This window comes from Leucoraja erinacea, chromosome 8, assembly GCF_028641065.1.
Source record: "Leucoraja erinacea ecotype New England chromosome 8, Leri_hhj_1, whole genome shotgun sequence".
In the NCBI taxonomy this organism is placed as follows: domain Eukaryota; kingdom Metazoa; phylum Chordata; class Chondrichthyes; order Rajiformes; family Rajidae; genus Leucoraja; species Leucoraja erinaceus.
In genome coordinates, this window is record NC_073384.1 from 51,698,308 (window position 1) to 51,720,277 (window position 21,970).

Here is a 21,970-nt window from a genome sequence, read left to right on the forward strand (position 1 = left end):
GAAGCAGTAGTTTCCAACCTTAGCTGCATAAAGCCCCTGGGGTTTTAATAATAATTAGATAATTTAGGCATTTCATTAAATGAAGTTGAGAACCATATATTAAAAGGACCCCACTCCTCTGGGTCTATGCACAAAGTAGTCTGTGCCTGAATGCAGTTAAATGCTGCTTTAATATTGAATTTAATTGGTAGTATTAACATTGTGCACAACTATTCTGGTAATGATTATTTCATTCAAGTCTCACCTTTTTCCCATCACTTGCTGTTGTTAACCTACTCATTCCTCGGATCGTTCTTGTAAATCTCCTCTGGGCCCTCTCCAAAGCCAGCACATACTTCCTCAGATATGGTGCTCAAAGTTGCTCACAATATTCCAAATGTGGCCTGACCATCACCTTATGGAGCCTCAGCATTACATCCCTATTTTTGTATATAATCCCTTTCAAAATAAATGTTAGCATTGCGTTTCCTTTCTTTACTACTGATACGACTTGCAGATTTAGTTTTTGAGAATCCTGCACTAGCACTCCCGAGTCCTTTTGCACCTCCGATTTCTGGATTCTCTCCCCATTTCGAAAATAATTTACGTCTTTATTCCTGTTACCAAAATGCACGACTTCACACTTTGCTACACTATATTTCATCTGTCATTTCTCTGCCCACTCTCCTAACCTATCTAAGTCCTTCTGCAGAATCCCTGCTTTCTCTACACTACCTCCTCCACCTATTTCCATATCATCCGAGAACTTGGCCACAAAGCTTTCAATCCCCTCCTCAAATCATCAATAGCCAACATGAAGAGCAGCAGCCCCAACATCGCCCTGCGGAATTCCGCTTGTCACTGGCAGCCAACCAGAAGAAGCCCGCCTTTTTGCCACTCTTTGCCTTCTGCCATCCAGCCAACCTGGTATCCATGCTAGTATCTGCCCTTTGATTCCATGGGCTCTCATCATCCTTAGTAGCCTCCCATGTGGCACCTTATTAAAGACTTTCTGAAAATCTAGGTATACAACGTCTACTGAGTCTCCTTTGTCCTGCTATACTTCTTCAAAGAATTCCAGCAAATTTGTCAGGCAAGACCTCCCCTTCATAAAGCCATGCTGGCTTTGGCCTATTTTATCATGAACTTCCAAGTACTCCATAACCTCATCCTTTATAATGGACTCTAAAATCTTATCATCCACTGAAGTCAGATTAAGTGGCCTGCAGTTCCCACTATTCTGCTTTGCTTCCTTTATTGTGAAGCAGGGTAATATTGGCAATTTTCCAATCATCTGGAACCACTCCTGACTCTAGTGATTCTTGAAACATCACTATCAATGCCTCCACAATCTCCAACGCCACCTCTTTCAGAGCCCTAGGGTGCAGTCCATCTGGTCCAGGTGACTTATCCACCTTCACCCCTTTCAGCTTCCCAAGCACCTTCTCCCTAGTAATAACCACTCCGATAACTTCCACCCGCTGACTCTCTTGAATAATCTTTGTTGTAGTAAAAAGTTATATTTTTTAAAATATCTATGTATTATTGTTATGATGTAGTTTTATGGATGCATTTTAGGAGTCTTTTATTATGACATTTTCCAATTTAAAAATCTGGCGAAAGTGTAATAAATGAACAATTATGCATAATCTTGCTTAAAGTTTTTGCTTTATTCAGATAGTTTCACTGTATGTGTGAGTAGGAATGAATGTGACAGAACACTTTGTGCAAGACATAATGCAACTTAGTGAGATTATTTCAGCATGAGAATATTAATGATTATCTCACTGTTTTAACAGTTTATAAATAAAAGTAGAATAAATTGCAAAACTTTCTCCAATTTCATTTCATAAAATTCAGTAACATCTGTTGCAGAAGTTATGTAGTTCGGAAAGTTGATAGAGGTTCTCAAACATACTCCGTTGTGTAGTTAATATTGTTAAAAACTCATAATTAATAGCAAGTTGAAATTGTGCAAATATTTATATTCTGCTTAATGAGTCGTTAAAGGCTACTCGAAATTCTCACTAAATCGGGTGATATGATTGTCTTCATAATTTTTTTTTTTAAACACGGTCCATATAGATATGGGAATAATATTCAATTTGTTTTACTGTCTGCCTATAGGATGATATTATTTTACCATGATGTCAGAAATAAGTCCCACCAGTGAATGAGTAAACCTATGACTCATTCCTCAAAGCTCAGATGTTAGATTGGGTTAAGACTTCCAAAGTATTTGGTTACGTTTGAGTAGATCACAAGTTTGCATCAATCCATTTGTGTAGTTGTACTCATAAGAGCTATTGTGACTAGGTTAATCTTCAACAAATTTTAGGCAACATATTTCATTGGTTTCCTACAAAGAAACTGTAAGTAGATAAAATATCCATATTTGTTTGTCCAGAGTACATAGCCATGAAGAGAATGTGGTTTTATATTAGATTAATTTTACATAAGTACACAAAACTAGAAAATACTATTCAAGCTCATTAATGAAATAAAGTTAGTGAAGTTGTATTATGTTTGGTCAGTTTATAAAAAAGTGTTATTGGGGAATGCACATCACTGGCAAGGTTAGCTGGTCTCTGGATTTGCCAGCAATAGTATTGGCAGCTTACTTGAGCTCTTGCAGTTCATGTAGTTCTATTTGTTTGTTGTTTCAACACCGTCTTAGCTCAGCGAGAGCATTCTTGCTTATTCTCGCAGTCCTTGCTTTCGACAATGACATCCATCATCCATCCATCCATCCATGTGACTTATGTGGATTGGTTTGCATCTCAATGTGGCAAACCTTTTGGCGCCTAAAATGATTAAGGAGTTCTCAACCTGAAACGTCACCAATTTCCTTCTCCCCAGAGATGCTGTCGGTCCCGCTGAGTTACTCCTGCATTTTGTGTTTACCTTCGATTTAAACCAGCATCTGCAGTTCTTTCCTGCACTGATATAATAATAATAATAATAATAATAACTTTATTTATAAAGCACTTTAAACAACTGCAGTTGCCACAAAGTGCTGTACATGAAAACTCATGGACAAGAAGTTATTAAAAACCGTAAAACAAAGAACTATAAAACAGTAAAAATTAAAAGACATTAAAAGCACTAAAAACAGGAGCAATGTCTCAGCCAGTGTCGAAAGCCAGAGAATAAAAATGAGTTTTTAGGGTGGATTTGAAGATGGACAGTGAGGGCGTCTGATGTGCAACGGCAAGGTGTTCCAGAGTGCCGGAGCAGCAACAGAAAAGGCTCTATCCCCTCTGAGCTTCCGCTTAGACCTTGGTACCTCAAGGAGCAGCTGATCAGCTGACCTGAGGCACCGGGCAGGAGCGTATGGGTGGAGCAGCTCAGAGAGGTAAGGCGGGGCGAGCCCATTCAACGATTTAAAAACAAATAAAATAATTTTAAAATGAGCTCGAATGTGCACTGGGAGCCAGTGAAGGGAGGCCAAAATTGGCGTAATGTGCTCCCTCTTTCGAGTTCCGGTTAAGATAGCTTGACGGATTGAATTAAACGAGGCAATGACTAAGGTTCACAAGAAAGCAGCTGTTGTTAACCCATGCCAGTTGGCAATCTCCCTACCACATTGCTTCCATTGTTATATTGTGGTGATATAGCTTTGAAGGATGTTGTAAATTAGGATGTGTGGCTAGCTGGCTGAAAAGGTCACTGGATAGAGGCAGATGGGCTGACCTTCTGAAATATACAGAATGACCTTACAGCAGAATTGGCCAGTTCTGTTCTAAACAAGAAATGCCCTGTGACATTGTTGAATTGCTGTGGACTGCAACATGAAAGATAAACAAAATATATGACATAGTACCTTGAGCTTATGTTCAATTGAAGTTAGTGGTACATTGGATATGATTTGAGAATTAAGGGACAACAGTTTAGGGGTAACATGATGGGGAACTTCTTTACTCAGAGAGTGGTAGCTGTGTGGAATGAGCTTCCAGTGGAAGTGGTGGAGGCAAGTTCGATTTTATCATTTAAAAATAAATTGGATAGGTAAATGTCTGGGAAAGGAATGGAGGATTATGGTCTGAGTGCAGGTAGATGGGACTAGGGGAGAGTCGGTGTTCAGCATGGACTAGTAGGGCCTAGATGGCCTGTTTCCGTGCTGTAATTGTTAAACAGTTGCTTCACAACTTAATTGACTTGGGTTAAATACTGACTTCCAGTTCTGTCTCTTTAAAGTTTGCACGTTTACTCTGTGACCATGTGGATTTCCTCGGGTACTCAGTTTTCCTAGTGCATTTTCAAAGACATGTAAGTTTGTAGGTTTTTTGGCCACTGTAAATGCCCCCTGGTGTAGTGTGGCTGGCAGTATTGATGAGAATGTGGGAAGAATATACTGTGGGGGTAATTAGTGAATTAATTACATTGCACTGTGAATTGGTATAGACTTGGTGCATTGGTGGGCTGAATCATCTTTTATATCATAAAGAAATATAGTAATAATGGAAATATTAGGATCCATCATAGAATGAGGGCCAGAGTGAAAATGGATGGGCTGATCTTTACAGATATATACTGTAACAGGGGTGTTCTGCAAATCTAAGCTTGGATCTTGCAATGCAGAGTAGTGCAATCAGGGTTAAGTACCTCCATGTTGGAGATGATTATTGCCATCACATTGTGGATACGTTGTTTGCCATTTATCAGCATGATTCAGAAGGGAATCTTATTGTTGTCCAATTCAATTTCAGAGTATAACTGGGTGAATCTTTGTTTTGCAAATGAAAGGTATTTAAAAATTGCAGTCTCTTTCATTTATTTCCGTTCAAGTATATGCTATAATACCTAGAGCCAAACTTTAGAATTTAAGTCAAATATAATCAAAAATAACTAAGAATACATTTCTCTTTTCAGGTGGAGAACGTACTTGTGGTGTCCATGAACTTATATGTATCCGCAAAGGTAAGCAAATTGTTCTGGAAGTTAATTAAGTTATTATTTCTGCAATGTTTAGCATTGTGTTTTGGATTGGCTGTTGCAGGAAGGGGAATTTATGGATAAATATATCTTTGATTATTTGTGGTGGATGCGACTTATTTTTGAGACCAATCTGTTTTTTTGTTTAAGTACTCAAAAGAAAAAATGTTATATGCATTATGGATTAATAAAATGTTTTATTTTTTTAACACAAGTAAAGGACTAACAATTTTATTTCACAGAGGAAATTTCTGAACACTTTCTTAATTTAAGTATTGAATTCCTGCTGTTGATGTGTGGTGTTTACTTGATAAGTCAGATAGAGGTTCTCTTCTGGCTCTTTACGTTCCTATTTCAAGCTATCTCTTTCCTATTTATGTCAGGTTTTTTTAATTGTTTTTCTTTTACCAACTCAATTGTTGGTTTTTGTGGAATGATTTTGATACGAGCTATAAGAACAAAATGACTGGGTCATTATACTCATTATGAAAGGCTTCAATAGAAAATTAGCCTTGTGTGTGTAAAATTATTATTGACTTGTCAACAATCTGCACATGGGGATAATTGGTTGGCTTTGTAACTTGTTTACTTTCAATGGAAATTTTTTTAAATAATCAAATGTGATTCCATTTAATGCTGTCCCAATCTCTCGCCCCAACTGGTGTTCCAATCTCTCACCTCAACTTTACTAACCCTGTTTCTGCTTTAAAGAAACAATCAATTTAAATTTTACTCATGTTAATCAATAGAGCTGATTATACCATTCTAAAACAGCTTATGCCATCGGAGGGATATGACGAGGATATTATTTTTGAGGTAGTGAGGGGCTATGTACTGGAACATGCCGTCAAAAAGAATGGCATAAGCAGATTTACGGGTAAGTGTTCAGTCATTATTGGCCAAGTCCACTGACACAGCACCTCATGCACCTACATACCCTATCAACAAGAAGGACTAAAGTAGCAGGCTCATGGAAACATCACCACCTGCACGTTCCCCTACAAGCCATGAATTGCAGCCAGATCACTATTCCTTCATCATTGCTTGGTTTAAATTTGAAACTCTGTGAGATTATCTTTACTGGATGGATTCCAGTGAATCAAAAAGCACCATGCTACCATTTTCTTATAGGAAATTATGGATGGGCAAGATATGCTGGCCCTAATGATGCTCCGTATCATGAATGGTTTCTTAAAAATGGTTGTGGAATTTTTTAATTAAATAGTATTTTTCAAAAAGGAATTATATACATAATTTAAAAAGAGAAAGCTAAGGCAGTGAAATTAATTATTCCCCTCTTTCGAAGATCTGACACTCATGTGTTAAGTTAAATGGTCTGCTGTTGTACAACATAATTCTATGATGCTAGGAGATCATTAAAATCAGTAAAATAGTAAGATATCGTAATAGCATTAACTGCATGTCTCAGCTGTAAAATGCTGCTCTAATGTCCAGAGACAGTTTTGCCTAGGCTGAAGAACTACTCACGGTTTTTCACCAGCTCAGTCAGCGTCCTCATGTGCTGCGAGTGCAACAAGTTTTGTTCTGATCGGTGGTACATTGTAAAAGTTAGCAAGGTTTAAAAATCTTAAAAACCGCGCGTGCGCAAATCGATCTCCTCTCCTGCCAGTCAGCGCCGCGCGGATTAGTCTCTTCTCCTGTTACTCCCCGGGACAGTCCGCCCCTTCCTACGCCATCGCGACTTTACTGGAGCTGAGGATGGCCAGCGGAAGTCTCCAACCGGACACAATTTTCAGAGGGACCAGAAGCGGCCCGGCCCAGAGTGGAGCGTGAGATGTTCCCAAACGGAAAGCGGAGAATTTGATCCTGGTGGGGGAGAGCGTCCAGTGCCCACTGTGAGTCTCAAACGCACCGCCATCACAACGTCCGTCCCCCCCCTCCTTTCCGGCCGTAGCTGCTGGTGCTACCGGGCCGATCCAAGGCCTGGCTCTAAGGGCGCTGATGGCTGATGCTCCTCCGGGGCACGCAAAAAGGGAGAGGAGTGGCAACTTCAAGATCCTGGGGAGGGAGAGTGGGGGGGGGGGGGGGGGGGGGGGGGGGGGAGGGGAGGGGAGTAGGGGGGGGAGAGGAGTTATGGATGGAGGGTAGGAGAAAGGAGAGGTTAGGGAGGGTAAGAGGTGAGGGAAAAGAAGAGGGAGGAGGGAGAGTGGGAGGAGGGGGGATCGAGGAGAGGCGAGTGCGGGAGGCAGGGAGTGGGGAATAAAGGGAGAGGAGGGTAGTGGGGGAGGTGAGGAAGGATAGTGGGGCGATAGGGGGAGGTGAAGAGTGGGGGAGGTAGGGGATCGAAGGATAGGAGGGGGGTTGGGAGGGGAGAGGAGTTATGGAGGGAGGGAGTGACTGAGGGTAGGGGAAATTAGAGGGAGAGAGAGGTGAGGGAGGGATTGGGGAGGGGAGGAGTAGAGGGGAAAGAAGAGGGAGGGTGAAGAGGAGGGGGAGAGAGTGCTAGGGATGAGGGGAAATTAGTTGTGCCTGTGCAGTTGGGGGCTATGGGTGAGTGATGGTATATTGCGTTGGGGGACCAAGCTTTTTCCACTTAGTCTAGTATAGTCATAGAGCTGTACAGCACGGTAGAAGGCCCTTCAACCCATCTTGTCCATAGCGATCAAGATGGCATGTTGAGCTTGTCCCATTTGCCTGCATTTGGCCTATAAACCTCCAAACCCTCTCTATTCATATATCTGTCCAAATGTATTTTACAGCTTTGCCTTCCCCTCCCTGTCGGATTGGTCCAGAACATAGCAATGGTGAACTATTTAATGATATGCATGCCACATGTTATCGATAGCAAAGCCTGTGAACATTCATTATTGCTTCATGAAAAGCAGGCTGGTTATCTAAAATATCTCGGGTTTTCTCTGTGTTTGCAAATCACGACAGATAATTGCAGGCAAATTTTGAAATATTGTTGTGCTGGGAATGGAAAAACCAGAGAATGTTAGAAACCATCTGTAGATCACACAATATCTGTGGAGGGTGAAATAATTAATGTTTCAGGTTGATGCTGAGATTGTTGTGTATAATGTGCCTGTGCTTATCTGTGCACCGTTGCTCTGAGCTGTTGGCAGTGGATTTTATTTGCCCAGGACCCAGAGAGCATGAATCAGAATGAATAATGTGAATAAATTAATCTCACTGAAAATAATTAGCAAAAGGCTATTTAATACACTGGTGCTAAAAAAAGACTTCAACCAAAAACCACCTGGGCTAAACATGAGAAAGAACCCTGGAAAATTCCTCAGATATCCCAAAGACAAGTCAAAATCAGAAGATTATTACCATGCGGTACATTCCCTTCTGTTTCATCCATTTTTACTGTTAAGCTGTGTTGGCTTCCTGTAAATGTTTCCAGTACAAATCGATAATAATTCCAAAAATTAACTGTATCTCTTCTCTTTCCAGTCCCTTCCCCAATGCAGAGTAAAAAAAGGATTGTCCTTATCTTTGCCAATCTCTATTTTCAGTGGGTCTCCTCTTAACACCTTCCACATAATCGGTAGAGATGCATCATGTGTTCTTTTATCTCTTCCCCCTCATGCTATCCATGAGCCCAAATACTCCTTCCAGCAGAAGCAATGATTCAATTGCACCACCTGCTATTCAGTGGTCACAATGTGGTCGCCGCTATATTCGCCAAATTCAGCTTGGATGACTAAATTGCAGAACAACACCATTCATTTTGCAAGGGTAACCCTGAGTTTTCAGTTGCCTATCATTTTAATTTTCCATTTAACACCCACACTGATCCTTCGGTCTTTAACCCCAAACTATCCTACCAAAGTACAAAGAACGGCTGATATCTCATCTTCACATTTGGGGTTCCCCACTGATTTCAGCAATTTGATATAAACATCTTTTCCAGTTTGTGGCAGACTGACTACTTTGTAGGAGCAGAGAATGCTGGGGATTCCTGGCAGGTTGGGTGTTATTTAATTGGGGTGGTGGGTGGGGGAGGAACATAAGGTAAATCCAAATGGGAATTCCAAAGAAGCTTCTTTATATAGAAAATAATTAGCATGTAGACTCTTTACCAAGAGAAGTGATTGAGGCAAATAGCATGGATGTATTTAAACTAAATAGATGAGTAAAAAAGATATTGAAGGAAGAAATATTGAAGTGGTTAGATGAACAGGAGGCTTCTCAAGAGCATAAATAGCAGTATGAACTTGTTGGTCCAGATTACCTGTTTCCGTTCTATGTCACATTGTGACCTATAATTGATGTGGCTCCTTTAAAAAAAAAAAGAAAAAAAGAAGTGCAGCAGTTGAAAGTTACGCCCTCACACTACAGAGTCCCAGTGAAAAATTAAGCTACCACACTACTTTTAAGAGTAGAATGTTGGAAATTTGTATGAACATATTGACTATTTAATGGGACTACCGCACACCATTCTAATAATGGTGAAATTAAAAAAAATGCCTGCACTCACAGCAATGATAAATCCCGTTACACATCTAATGGGAAATGAAAATGAAAATCACATTCATTATTAGTTTCTTGACATCATCCTGTGGTACTAATACTGTACTTGATTTCATTTATTTTTTTTAAGTGGCTCCATATTTTTAATAATTTGTTTGATTTTCATGTGCTTATTGGAACTACTTTAATACTCCAATTTTGTTTGCAAATGCTCAAAAACACATCAAGAGAAAACCAGAAATCCTGCCCTAAGTTCTGAGCTAGCATCAGCAATATATTTGTGATGATGTATCTGGATGGTTTCCTTCATTATGTGAGTTGTGCAATACCATTAATCTCTTCTGTAAGAAGGCTAAAGGTATTAGGTACTTAAAAGATGGTGACAATTGCTGAAAGAGCATTGAAGCGGCAGGTGTAAAATTGTAGGTTTTCACAATTTTTTCCAGGTGTGAAGAAATGAAAGCATATAAATGCCTGTTGCTTTTTTTGTTGACTACAGAAGTGTTTCATATTTTCTTGGTCAATTTAATATTTTTGTTCTTATCTCTGTGCTAGTCTTTATCCTTACATACCTCTGTATCGATATGCTTATTTATCATTATGCATAATTCTGTATCAATTTGCTCTAAAAAATGTTTTTGATCTAATCTCATTTATCTGGTGCGAAAACCGCTCCACATATTTTGGTATTACAGCAGTATTCAAGGTCGCCTTATTGCTATTTGTGAATGCATAAAGAGTAAGAATTTCATTTAGGAGAATATAGAGTCACGTAACGTGGAAACAGGCCACCTTGCCCATGTTGACCAACATGCTCATCTACACTAGTCCCACCTGCCTGCATTTGGCCCATATCTTTCTAAATCTATCCTATCCATGTACCTGTCCAAATGTCTTTTAAATAATGTGATAGTAGCTGCCACTCGGGTTCCTATTAAATCTTTCCTTCCTTCACTTACTCTGGGTGAGAAATAAAGACTGTATATTTACTCAATCTATTTGTCCCATGATCTTGTACACCTCTATAAGATCACCCCTCAACCTCCTGCATCCCAAGGAATAAAGTCCTAGCCTGCTCAACCTCTCCCTATAGCTCATGCCCTTGAGTTCTGGCAACATCCACATAAATCCTCTTTGGTCCCTTTCCAGCTTAACAATATCTTTCCTATGGTAGACACAAAATGCTGGAGTAACTCAGTGGGACAGGCAGCATCTCTGGAGAGAAGGAATGGGTGACGTTTTGGGTTGTGACCATCCCCCCTGAGCTCCCCCTTTCTGATACAGAACAATCTGTCCTCAGCAGAGGCCTTACATTTGTTCCTCTCCGCCCCACATCAACGAGTGCCGGGTCTGCCATGACATAGAGCTCTTCTTCCGTCAACTCCGCCTCCATGCCTCTTTCTAGAAGAGCCTTCACCACCCAGTGATGACCCTTTCTCCGACTCCACCAGTCCCCCTCCTATTGGACTCCCCCAGATGGCCCTCTACCCTCTTTAGACCTTTTTATTTCCAACTGCCAGCGGGATATCAACCGTCTCAACTTTTCTACTCCCGTTACCTACTCTAACGTCCTTACCAATGTCTTGTGCAATTGTAATATTATCCCCCAACTTCTAAACCCAATACTCCGACTGATGAAGGCCAATGTGCCGAAAGCCTCTTGACCACCCTATCGACCTGTACGATGCCACACACTTTTGGGTCATCTGCAAACATGCTAATCGTGCTCTGTACACTCTCATTCAAATCATTGATATAAACCACAAACAGCAAAGGGTCCACCACCAATCCCTGAGTTACACCACTAGTCACAGGCCTCCAGCCTGAGAAATAACCTTCCACCGTCACCCTCTGCTTCCTTTCATGAAGCCAATTCTATATTCAGTCAGCTAGCTCTCCCTGTATCCCATATGAACTAACCTACCAAGAGTAGCCTACCATGTGGAACAAGTTCACTGAACATTTGTTGGGTTTCCTTATGGCAATGTCCTGCTGAAACTGATTTTTAGATTTCAGCACATTGTTCCCTACTGACACATTCCAAGTTCTCACAACTATCACCATTAACACATGAGTTCACTAGTCTAATAGAAGTGGGGAAGAACCTGTTCTTAAGTCTGGACATCCAAGCTTTCAAATTCCTGCATCTTCTCACAGAAGGTACAAGAGAGAAAAGGGAAAGACCAGGGTGACAGGCTCCCTGGATGATACTTCCAGTGTTCCTGATGCAGCGCACCATGAAGATGGACTAGATGGAAGAAAGTGATTAGCCTGTAATGAATTAGACTGTATTCATCTCTCTCTGCACGTTCAGGTGGTTAAGATCGGAGCAGCTATTATACCAGAGGTATTATACTGAGATGCATCTTATCATGTATTGAAAAGAGAGTTGGATATAGGTGTAACGAAATCAAGGGATATGGGGATAGAGCAGGAACGGGGTACTGACCTGCATGATCAGCCATGATCATATTGAATGGCGGTGCTGGCTTGAAGAGTCAAATGACCTGCTCCTGCAACTATTTTCTATGTTTTTATCAGAATGCTTCCTATTGCACATCTGTAGAAATTTGATAGAATCCTCATGGACATGCCAAATCTTCTTAGATGTTTATGAAAGTAAATTCGCCGGTGTGCTTTCATGATCACCACATCAGAATGAAATGTTCTGGTTCGGTTGCTAAAGGTGTGAATGCCTAAGAACTTAAGGCTGTCGACCATCTCAGCTCCATTGATGATGTCTGGGTTGTGCCTGTGATCGTATCCATGCCTGGCATCTGCTATACACAGGAAAGCCTCTGACATTTCTGATGGGAGATCTATTCTCAAAGGACATTGTCTGATTGCCTGCATTTTGGGAAAGCCTGCAATGCAGTTAATATCCTGACTGCACCTGCTTGTTCCGATGGGCTAAAGACTAGGAGGAGAATCTTTCCTTGGTTATGGTGATTTTGTGACTTCCTAATGCAACCTTGAGCACTTCATCAACAGTAGCATCTTGTAATAGTCCAGAGCTGAAACAACAAGTAATTGTTTGTCCCTTTGGGACAAAGCCATCAAGGCAAATATGTAAAGTGATATTTGAGGTCTTTGTTAATGAGGCCAAAGAGTGCAGTATAAATGTTTCACCTTAAAATGAACATTTCAGCATAAACTAGTTTTTAAACTTATGTAATGCTCTTTTATGCACAAATCAAAGATTAGAGTGATACTCTGGCGAGTTTCTGGTGAAACTCTTCTTGAACATTTTCCAGCCTCAGGTATGCACTTAATGATGTTACTGTTTATGCAATACTCAATTCAGCTCTTACTGAAATAAATAGGAGCTCAAAGATGCAACCGTTGGCCTGCATGGATCAGATTCAGTAGATCTATAAGCACAAATGCTGCTATGTTGCTTTTATCAGCAATTAAAGGGATACTCTTCCCAGCTTCACCACTCAGTGGAGGTTTTCAAGCACCCTCCAAAGTACAAGGAATGTATAAAAATCATTAGAGAGGATAACATTTAGCTGCTACATACAGTACACTTTCAATGAGTGTCTTTGTGCTGACACCTCCAGTATCATTTAATTAGCAACCTTTGCCTTGATGCCGATTGTTGCTTCACAAGGAAAGATGTGATTTGCCATAAATAAGAATGCAGATCCTCCCTTAGTGATCACATTGAGATGAGGAGAAATTTTGTTCATTCAGAGGGCAGTGAATCTCGGGAATTCGTTAAACGGGAGTGTTGTGGATGCTCAGTCAATGAGTTTATTCAAAATAGAGATTGATAGATTTCTGGATAATAGGAAAATCAGTGGACAGGGAAAGAGTTCAGGAAAATTGAGCTGGGATGGAAGATCAACCATGATCTTGATAGAGCATGAATGATAGAGCAGGCTCAACGATCCTATAACCTACTGCTGTTCTTAAATCTAGTTAGTATCATTAAGCTTCTATTTTCTTCAGTAACTTTAATTGTGATCAAAATGATATGTTTTTACTCTGTATCCTACTAATGGTATTCTTGAGCATATTCTTGAATGTAGGGCACTGCAGTATGTAGTCCTAGGTCCCTCGCTTTTGCAATTTGTATCAATAATTTTGATTTATGATGAAGATGTTACCAAAAAGGGCTATGAAACACTTAATGAAGGCCCCTCAGAAACCATAGTCACCAATAGTGAAGCCGCCGCAGGAGAGGAGCAAATCTTGAATAAATATTTCTTATTTGTTTTTACTGTGGAGGAAGATATGAAGACCAGGGAACTTGGAACAGTCTGGGTTAAAGCAGGAGATTATGATGGATTAGTGAAATAGATGAATTTGTAAAAAAATTTAAATCCAGGGAATTCGGTGGCAAACAATATGAATATAGAAATAGAAGGATCCTAAGCAGCGTAGAACAAGAAAGGTATCTAGGGAACAGGTTTGTATCCTCAAATTCCTGATAGCAGAAAGACTGGTAGATTAGGAAATTTCAAATTTACCAGAGATATTTGTTTTGATCAGCTGATAAATAGAATATTAGAACATTGAGGTTATAAAAACACAAGGGAGACAATAGACAATGGACAATAGGTGCAGGAGTAGGCTATTCGGCCCTTCGAGCCAGCACCGCCATTCAATGTGATCATGGCTGATCATCCCCAATCAGCACCCTGTTCCTGCCTTCTCCCCATATCCCCTGATTCCGCTATCTTTAGGAGCCCTATCTAGCTCTCTCTTGAAAGCATCCAGAGAACCTGCCTCCACTGCCCTGTGAGGCAGAGAATTCCATAGACTCACAACTCTCTGTGAGAAAAAGTGTTTCTTGTCTCTGTTCTAAATGGCTCATCCCTTATTCTTAAACTGTGGCCCCTGTTTCTGGACTCCCCCAACATCAACATCGGGAACTGCCTCTAGCAAGTCCAAACCCTTAACAATCTTATATGTTTCAAGATATCCTCTCATCCTTCTAAACTCCAGAGTGTACAAGCCCAGCTGCTCCATTCTCTCAGCATATGACAGCCCCGCCATCCTGGGAATTTAACCTTGTAAACCTACGCTGAACTTTATCCACATTAAACTTCATCTGCCATGCATCTGCCCATTCCCCCAGCCTGTCCAAGTAACCTGCATTCTCATAGCATCCTCCTCACAGTTCACACTGCCGCCCAGCTTTGTGTCATCTGCAAATTTGCTAATCTTACTTTGAATCCCTTCATCCAAATCATTGATGTATATTGTAAATAGCTGCGGTCCCAGCACCGAGCCTTGCGGTACCCCACTAGTCACTGCCTGCCATTCTGAAAGGGACCCGTTAATCCCTACTCTTTTTTTCCTGTCTGCCAACCAGTTTTCAATCCATGTCAACACTCTACCCCCAATACCATGTGCCCTAATTTTGCCCACTAATCTCCCATGTGGGACCTTATCAAATGCTTTCTGAAAGTCCAGGTACATTACATCCACTGGCTCGCCCTTGTCCATTTTCCAAGTTACATCTTCAAAAATTTCCAGAAGATTAGTCAAACATAGAAATATAGAAATTAGGTGCAGGAGTAGGCCATTCGGCCCATCGAACCTGCACCGCCATTCAATATGATCATGGCTGATCATCCAACTCAGTATCCCGTACCTGCCTTCTCTCCATACCCTCTGATCCCCTTAGCCACAAGGGCCACATCTAACTCCCTCTTAAATATAGCCAATGAACTGGCCTCAACTACCCTCTGTGGCAGAGAGTTCCAGAGATTCACCACTCTCTGTGTGAAAATGTTTTTTCCTCATCTCGGTTTTAAAGGATTTCCCCCTTATCCTTAAGCTGTGACCCCTTGTCCTGGACTTCCCCAACATTGGGAACAATCTTCCTGCATCTAGCCTGTCCAACCCCTTAAGAATTTTGTAAGTTTCTATAAGATCCCCTCTCAATCTCCTAAATTCTAGAGAGTATAAACCAAGTCTATCCATTCTTTCTTCATAAGACAGTCGTGACATCCCAGGAATCAGTCTGGTGAACCTTCTCTGCACTCCCTCTATGGCAATAATGTCCTTCCTCAGATTTGGAGACCAAAACTGTACGCAATACTCCAGCAATAGTACAACTGCAGTAGAACCTCCCTGCTCCAATACTAAAATCCTTTTGCTATGAAAGCTAACATACCATTCGCTTTCTTCACTGCCTGCTGCACCTGCATGCCTACTTTTAATGACTGGTGTACCATGACACCCAGGTCTCGCTGCATCTCCCTTGAAACATGATTTCCCCTGACTCGGACCGATCCTGTTACTGCTATCCAAACTGCAAATGTGTGGCTATTTCATCTTTTATAATTGACTCCAGCATCTTCCCCACCACCAATGTCAGGCTAACTGGTCTATAATTCCCTGTTTTCTTTCTCTGGCCTTTCTTAAAAAGTGGGATAACATTAGCTACCCTCCAATCCACTGGAACTGATCCTGAGTATATAGAACATTGGAAAATTATCACCAATACATCCACAATTTCTAGAGCCACTTCCTTAAGTACCCTGTGATGCAGACCATCAGGCCCTGGGGATTTATCAGCCTTCAGTCCCATCAGTTTACCCAACACTATTTCCTGCCTAATGTGGATTTCCTTCAGTTCCTCCGTCACCCCAGATCCTCTGGCCACTACTATATCAGGAAGATTGTTTGTGTCCTCCTTAGTGAAGACGGATCCAAAGTACCTGTTCAACTCATCTGCCATTTCCTTGTTCCCCATAATAAATTCACCTTTTTCGATCTTCAAGGGTCCAACTTTGGTCTTAACTAATTATTTTCTCTTCACATACCGAAAGAAGCTTTTACCATCCTCCTTTATATTCTTGGCTAGCTTACCTTCGTACCTCATCTGTTCTCCCCGTATTGTCTTTTTAGTTATCTTCTGTTGTTCTTTGAACATTACCCAATCCTCTTGCTTCCTGCTCATCTTTGCTACGTTGTACTTCTCTTATATTTTTATACTGTCCCTGATGTCCCTTGTCAGCCATGGTCGTCCCTTTCTCCCCTGGGAATCTTTCTTCCTCCTAGGAATGAACTGATCCTGCACCTTCTGTATTATTCCTAGAAACACCTGCCATTTTTGTTCCACGGTCATCCCTGCTAGTGTATCTTTCCAGTCAACTTTGGCCAGCTCCTCCCTCATGGTCCCATAGTCCCCTTTATTCAACTGTAACACTGACACCTCCGATCTACCCTTCTCCCTCTCCAATTGTAGATTAAACCTGACCATATTATGGTCACTGCCTCCTAATGGCTCATTAACCTCGAGGTCCTTTATCAAATCCGGTTCATTGCATAACACTAAATTGCATAACACTAAATCCATAATTGCCTTCTCCCTGGTAGGCTCCGTTACAAGCTGCTCTAAGAATCCATCACGAAGGCACTCTACAAAGTCCCTTTCTTGGGGTCCAGTACCAACCTGATTTTCCCAGTCTCTCTGCATGTTGAAATCTCCCATAACAACCACAGCATTACCTTTGCTACATGCCAATTTTAACTCCTGATTCAACTTGCACCCCATGCCCAGGCTACTGTTTGAGGGCCTGTAGATAAGTCCCATTAGGATCTTTTTACCCTTACAATCCCTCAGTTCTATCTATACTGATTCCACATCTCCTGTTTCAATGTCACCCCTTGCAAGGGACTGAATTTCATTCTTCACCAACAGAGCAACCCCACCCCCTCTGCCCACCTGTCTGTCTTTTCGATAGGAGGTATACCCTTGAATATTCAGTTCCCAGCCCTGGCCCTCTTGCAGCCATGTCTCAGTAATTCCCACAACATCATACTTGCCAACTAACTGAGCCTCAAGCTCGTCCACTTTATTTCTTATACTTCGCGCATTAATATACAGCACTTTGACCTCCGTATTCACGTCCCCCCTCGCACCGCTCGCAATTGGCCCTGACCTTACTCTTTTATCCCTTCTCGAACTTTCTGTCCCATTAATTTGAGAATCTTTTGTAATTTTTCCTGTAGTCACTTCCCCTTCAACTCCATCTTTATACTCCCAATTTGTCAATCCCTTCCCTCCCCACCACTATTTAGTTTAAACCCACACGTGTAGCCCTAGCAAACCTGCCTGCCAGAACGTCGGTCCCCCTCCAGTTAAGGTGTAACCCGTCCCTTTTGTACAGGTCACTCCCACCCCAAAAGAGATCCCAGTGGTCTATAAATCTAAATCCTTGCTCCCTGCTCCAGCCCCTCAGCCACACATTCAGATCCCCTATCTCCCTGTTCCTGTCCTCAGCCATGGATCACTCAGCCATGATCATATTTAATGCCAGTGCAGGCTCAAAGGGCCGGATGGCCTACTCCTGCCCCTATTTTCTATGTTTTCTATGCACGAGATACTGGAAGCAATCCAGAGATAACCAGCCTAGAAGTCTTGCCTTTCAGTCTTCTTCCCAACTCTCTGAACTCATGTTGGAGAACCTCCTTCCTCTTCTTCCCGATGTCGTTTGTGCCTACGTGACTAGCTAGTACTGGCAAAAGTTGATTGGAGTAGGTTGTTTGCAGGCAAAGGTATATTTGGAAAATGGGATGCTTTTAAAAGTGTCATTGTGTGAGTTTAAGACATGCATATTCCTGTTAAAGTGAAGGGAAAGGCAAGTTGGACTAAAACCTGGGTGTTGAAAGAAATTGACAATATAGTCAGGAAAATGAAGGAGGCATGGGTCAGGTATAAGCAGCTGGGATCGTGGATTCCCGGAGGAGTATAGAGCAGTGTACATAAGAAGGAAACCAATGGGGCAAAAAGGGGCATGAGATAGTTCTGGCAGCTCGGATTAAAGAGATTCCAGAGGTTTTATGTACAGTGCATTCAGAAAGTAGTCAGACCCCTTCACTTTTTCCACATTTTGTTACGTTGCAGCCTATATTTTAAATTCACTTTTTTTTCGTCATCAATCTACACACAATACCCCATAAGAACCAACTAAGATGGGTCGGTCATGTTGTTCAGATGGAAGACGAGCGTCTACCAAAGCAAACCTTCTACTCCCAGCTTAAAGAAGGCAAACGTAAAATGGGCGGACAAAAGAAGAGATTCAAAGACGCCTTAAAAGCCTGCATGAAGAAATGTGAAATCGACATTGACAATTGGGAAACCAATGTCAAGGACAGGAAACTCTGGCAAACCATCATCCAAGAAGGAACAGCAACCATCGAAGTCAAGAGATGCACAGAATTAAAAGAAAACGTAAAGAGAGGCAGCAACAACCAAAGCCCGATCTGCCATCTGGAATTACCTGTCCTGAATGCCGAAGAACTTTCAAAGCCAGGATTGGACTCCTAAGCCACCTGAGAGTCCATAAAAACAACAGAACAGACCATCATCCTCGATCTCGAGGGATAGCCACGATGACCCCAGAATGAGAAGCGAAAACAGGTGTTTAGAAAATTTTGCAAAGTAATTAAAAATAAATAACTGAAATATCACATTTACCTAAGTATTCAGACACTTTGCTATGACACTCAAAATTGAGCTTGGATTCGTCCTGTTCCCATTGATTATCCTTGAGATGTTTCTACAACTTTCTTGGAGTCCACGAGTGGTAAATTAAATTGATTGGACATGATTTGGAAAGACACACACCTGTCTATATAAGGTCCCACAGTTGACAGTACATGTCAGAGCAAAAACCAAGCCATGAAGACGAAGGAATTGTCCGTAGACCTCCGAGCCAGGATTGTGTCGAGACACAGATCTGGGGAAGGGTATAAAACAATTTCTGTAGCATTGCAGGTCCCGAAGAGCACAGGGGCCTCCGTCATTCTTAAATGGATGAACTTTCAAACCACCAGGACTCTTCATAGAGCTGGCCGCCCGGCCAAACTGAGCAATCGTCAGGGAGATGACCAAGAACCCGATGGTCACCCTGACTGAGCCCCAGAGTTCCTCTGTGGAGATGGGAGAACCTTCCAGAAGGACAACTATATCTGCAGCACTCCACCAATGGGAAGGTGGCCAGACGGAAGCCATTCCTCAGTAATAGGTACATGACAGCCCGCTTGAAGTTTGCCAAAAGGCATGAGAAACAAGATTCTCTGGTCTGATGAAAACAAGATTGAACTCTTTGGCCTGAATGCCAAGCGTCAGGTCTGGAGAAAACCAGGCACTGCTCATCACCTGGCCAATACCATACCTATGGTGAAGCATGGTGATGGCAGAATCATGCTGTGGGGATGTTTTTCAGCTGCAGGAACTGGGAGACTAGTCAGGATCGAGGGAAAGATGAACGGAGCAAAGTGCAGAGAGATCCTTGATGAAAACTTGCTCCAGAGCATTCTGGACCTCAGACTAGGCGGAGGTTCATCTTCCAACAGCACACAGCCAAGACAACGCAGGAGTGGCTTTGTGACAAGTCAGCGAATGTCCTTGAGTGGCCCAGCCAGAGCCTGGATTTGAACCCGATCGAACATTTCTGGAAGTAGCTGTGCATCGAGGCGCCACATCCAACCTGACAGAGCTTGAGAGGATCTGCAGAGAAGAATGGGAGAACTTACCAAAATACAGGTGTGCCAAGCTTGTAGAGTCGTACCCAAGAAGACTTGAGGCTGTAATCGCTGCCAAAGGTGCCTCAACAAAGTACTGAGTAAATGGCCTGAATACTTATGTAAATGTGATATTTCAGTTATTTATTTTGAATTACTTTGCAAAAAATTCTAAACACTTGTTTTTGCTTTTTTATTATGGGGTATTGTGTGTTGATTGATGATAAAAATATGATAAAAAAGATGATAATCCATTTTAGAATAAGTCTGTAACGTAACAAAATGTGGAAAAGTGAAGGGGTCTGAATACTTTCTGAATAGACTGTATCTTATGGAAAAAACATTAAATAGAGAGAGAATTGGGTCTGTCAGAAATCAAAGTGGCCTTCAATGTGTGGAGCCGCAGGGGATAGGCAAGATCCTCAATGAATACTTCTCCTCTATTTTTACCATGGGAAAAGATATATAACTGGGGAACTTGGGATAGTTACTGGAAATAGCTTGAAGATGATCTATATTCTATTTGAGGAGGTGCTGAACATCCTACAATGTATAAAGGTACTTAAATGTCCCGGGCCTGATCAGATATATCCAAGTACACTGTGGGAAGCTAGGGAAGAAATTTCAGGAGTCCTGGGTCACAGTTAGACCAGGGTGAAGTGCTGGAAGACAAGAAGATGACGAATAGTGTGCTTCTATTTAAGAAGGGCTGCAAAGAAAAACCTGGGAACTATAGACCAGTAAGCCTGATATCTGTGGTGGGAATACTGGACAGAATTCTGATAGATAAGATACACATGCATTCAGAATGACAGGGGTTGATTGGGGATAGTCGGAATATGTGGGACATTATGCCCCACAAATTTGTTTGAATTTTCTGAAGAGGTAACAAAGAAACATGATGAACGCAGGGTCATAGACATGGTCTATATGGACTTCACCAATCCTTTTACAAGTTTATCCATGGTAGGTTGGTTCGGAAAGTTAGTTTGCATGGGTTCCAGGGAGAGCTAACTAGATGCAAAATTGGCTTTGTAGTAGGAAGCAGGGTGATGGCGGAAGGTTGTTTTTCCGACTGGAGGCTTGTGATTAGTGGCATGCTTCAGGGATTGATGCTCGGCCAATTCTTGTTTATCATCTCTATCAACAATTTGGATGAGAATGTAGTAAGTTTGCAGATGCACAAAAATAATTGGTATTGTAGACAGTGAAGATGGTTATCAAAAATTATAGCGGGATCCTGATCAACTGGATCGTGGGTAGAGGAATAGCTAATGGAGTTTTATTTAGGGAGTTGTAAACTTGAAGGATATGGATGTAGAAGTACATAGTATTCTGCTAGTTGCATAATTGATAGACAGGCGGTTGAAGAAGGCTTTAATTAGCCTGGGAATAGTGGAATCCACATTCCTCACTGTGATGTAAGGCAATAAAACTCAGTCATCATCCTCTATGTTCACCTGTGGTTGGGGCCTTGAACCCTCTGCACTTGCCGTTGCCGATGGTCTGATGTCCAAGCCGTCTCGTCGGGATGATCGAAACTCCAGTGTCGGGACGGATTAGAACACTCTGTGGCATGGTGTTCCTGAGTCGGCCACTTCTTACCGGAGACCGCAGCTTCATGGTGTTAAAGTCCACAGGCCCGCGGTCGGAGCTCTTCTGCTGGCGATCCTCAGCAAAGGATCCCGGGCACCACGATGGTAACTCTGCACCACGCCTGCGACTTGTAGCTCCGGGACCAATCTCCAGGAAAGGCTGCACCACTCCACAATGTTAGGCTGCAAAACGGGGTGGGGGGTGGAGATGCGACACAGAGAAAATTGCATCTCCGTCAAGGTAAGTGACTGGAAAAAAAGTTTCTCCCTATTCCTCCCCCCATCACCCCGCACATAATCTAACCACGAAGCATTGAAACAAACATTTAGAACATACTTAAAATAATAAAAGCAGTAGAAAGGACATACTGACTGTTGGCAACGCTGCCACAATGGTGGCACCACCCGGTGAGGCTGCACTTGGAGCATTGTGTTCAGTTTTGGTCACCCTGCAGTAGGAAAGATGCCATTAAGCTGGAAAGAGTTCAGAGATGATTTACAACTCCAAGACTGTGCTGTGGGAGAGTTTG

At 42.0% G+C, this 21,970-nt stretch overlaps 1 protein-coding gene across 2 annotated transcripts in view; it reads left to right on the forward strand.

Annotated features, from left to right (window-relative positions):
- Nucleotides 1–21,970, forward strand: part of syt14a (synaptotagmin XIVa) — a 132,958-nt gene that overhangs the window by 4,871 nt on the left and 106,117 nt on the right. For both annotated transcript variants that reach the window (XM_055639699.1, XM_055639698.1), the window contains exon 2: nucleotides 4,852–4,899. In XM_055639699.1, the coding sequence (XP_055495674.1) occupies nucleotides 4,852–4,899 (48 nt within the window). The remainder of the gene's footprint in view (nucleotides 1–4,851; nucleotides 4,900–21,970) is intronic.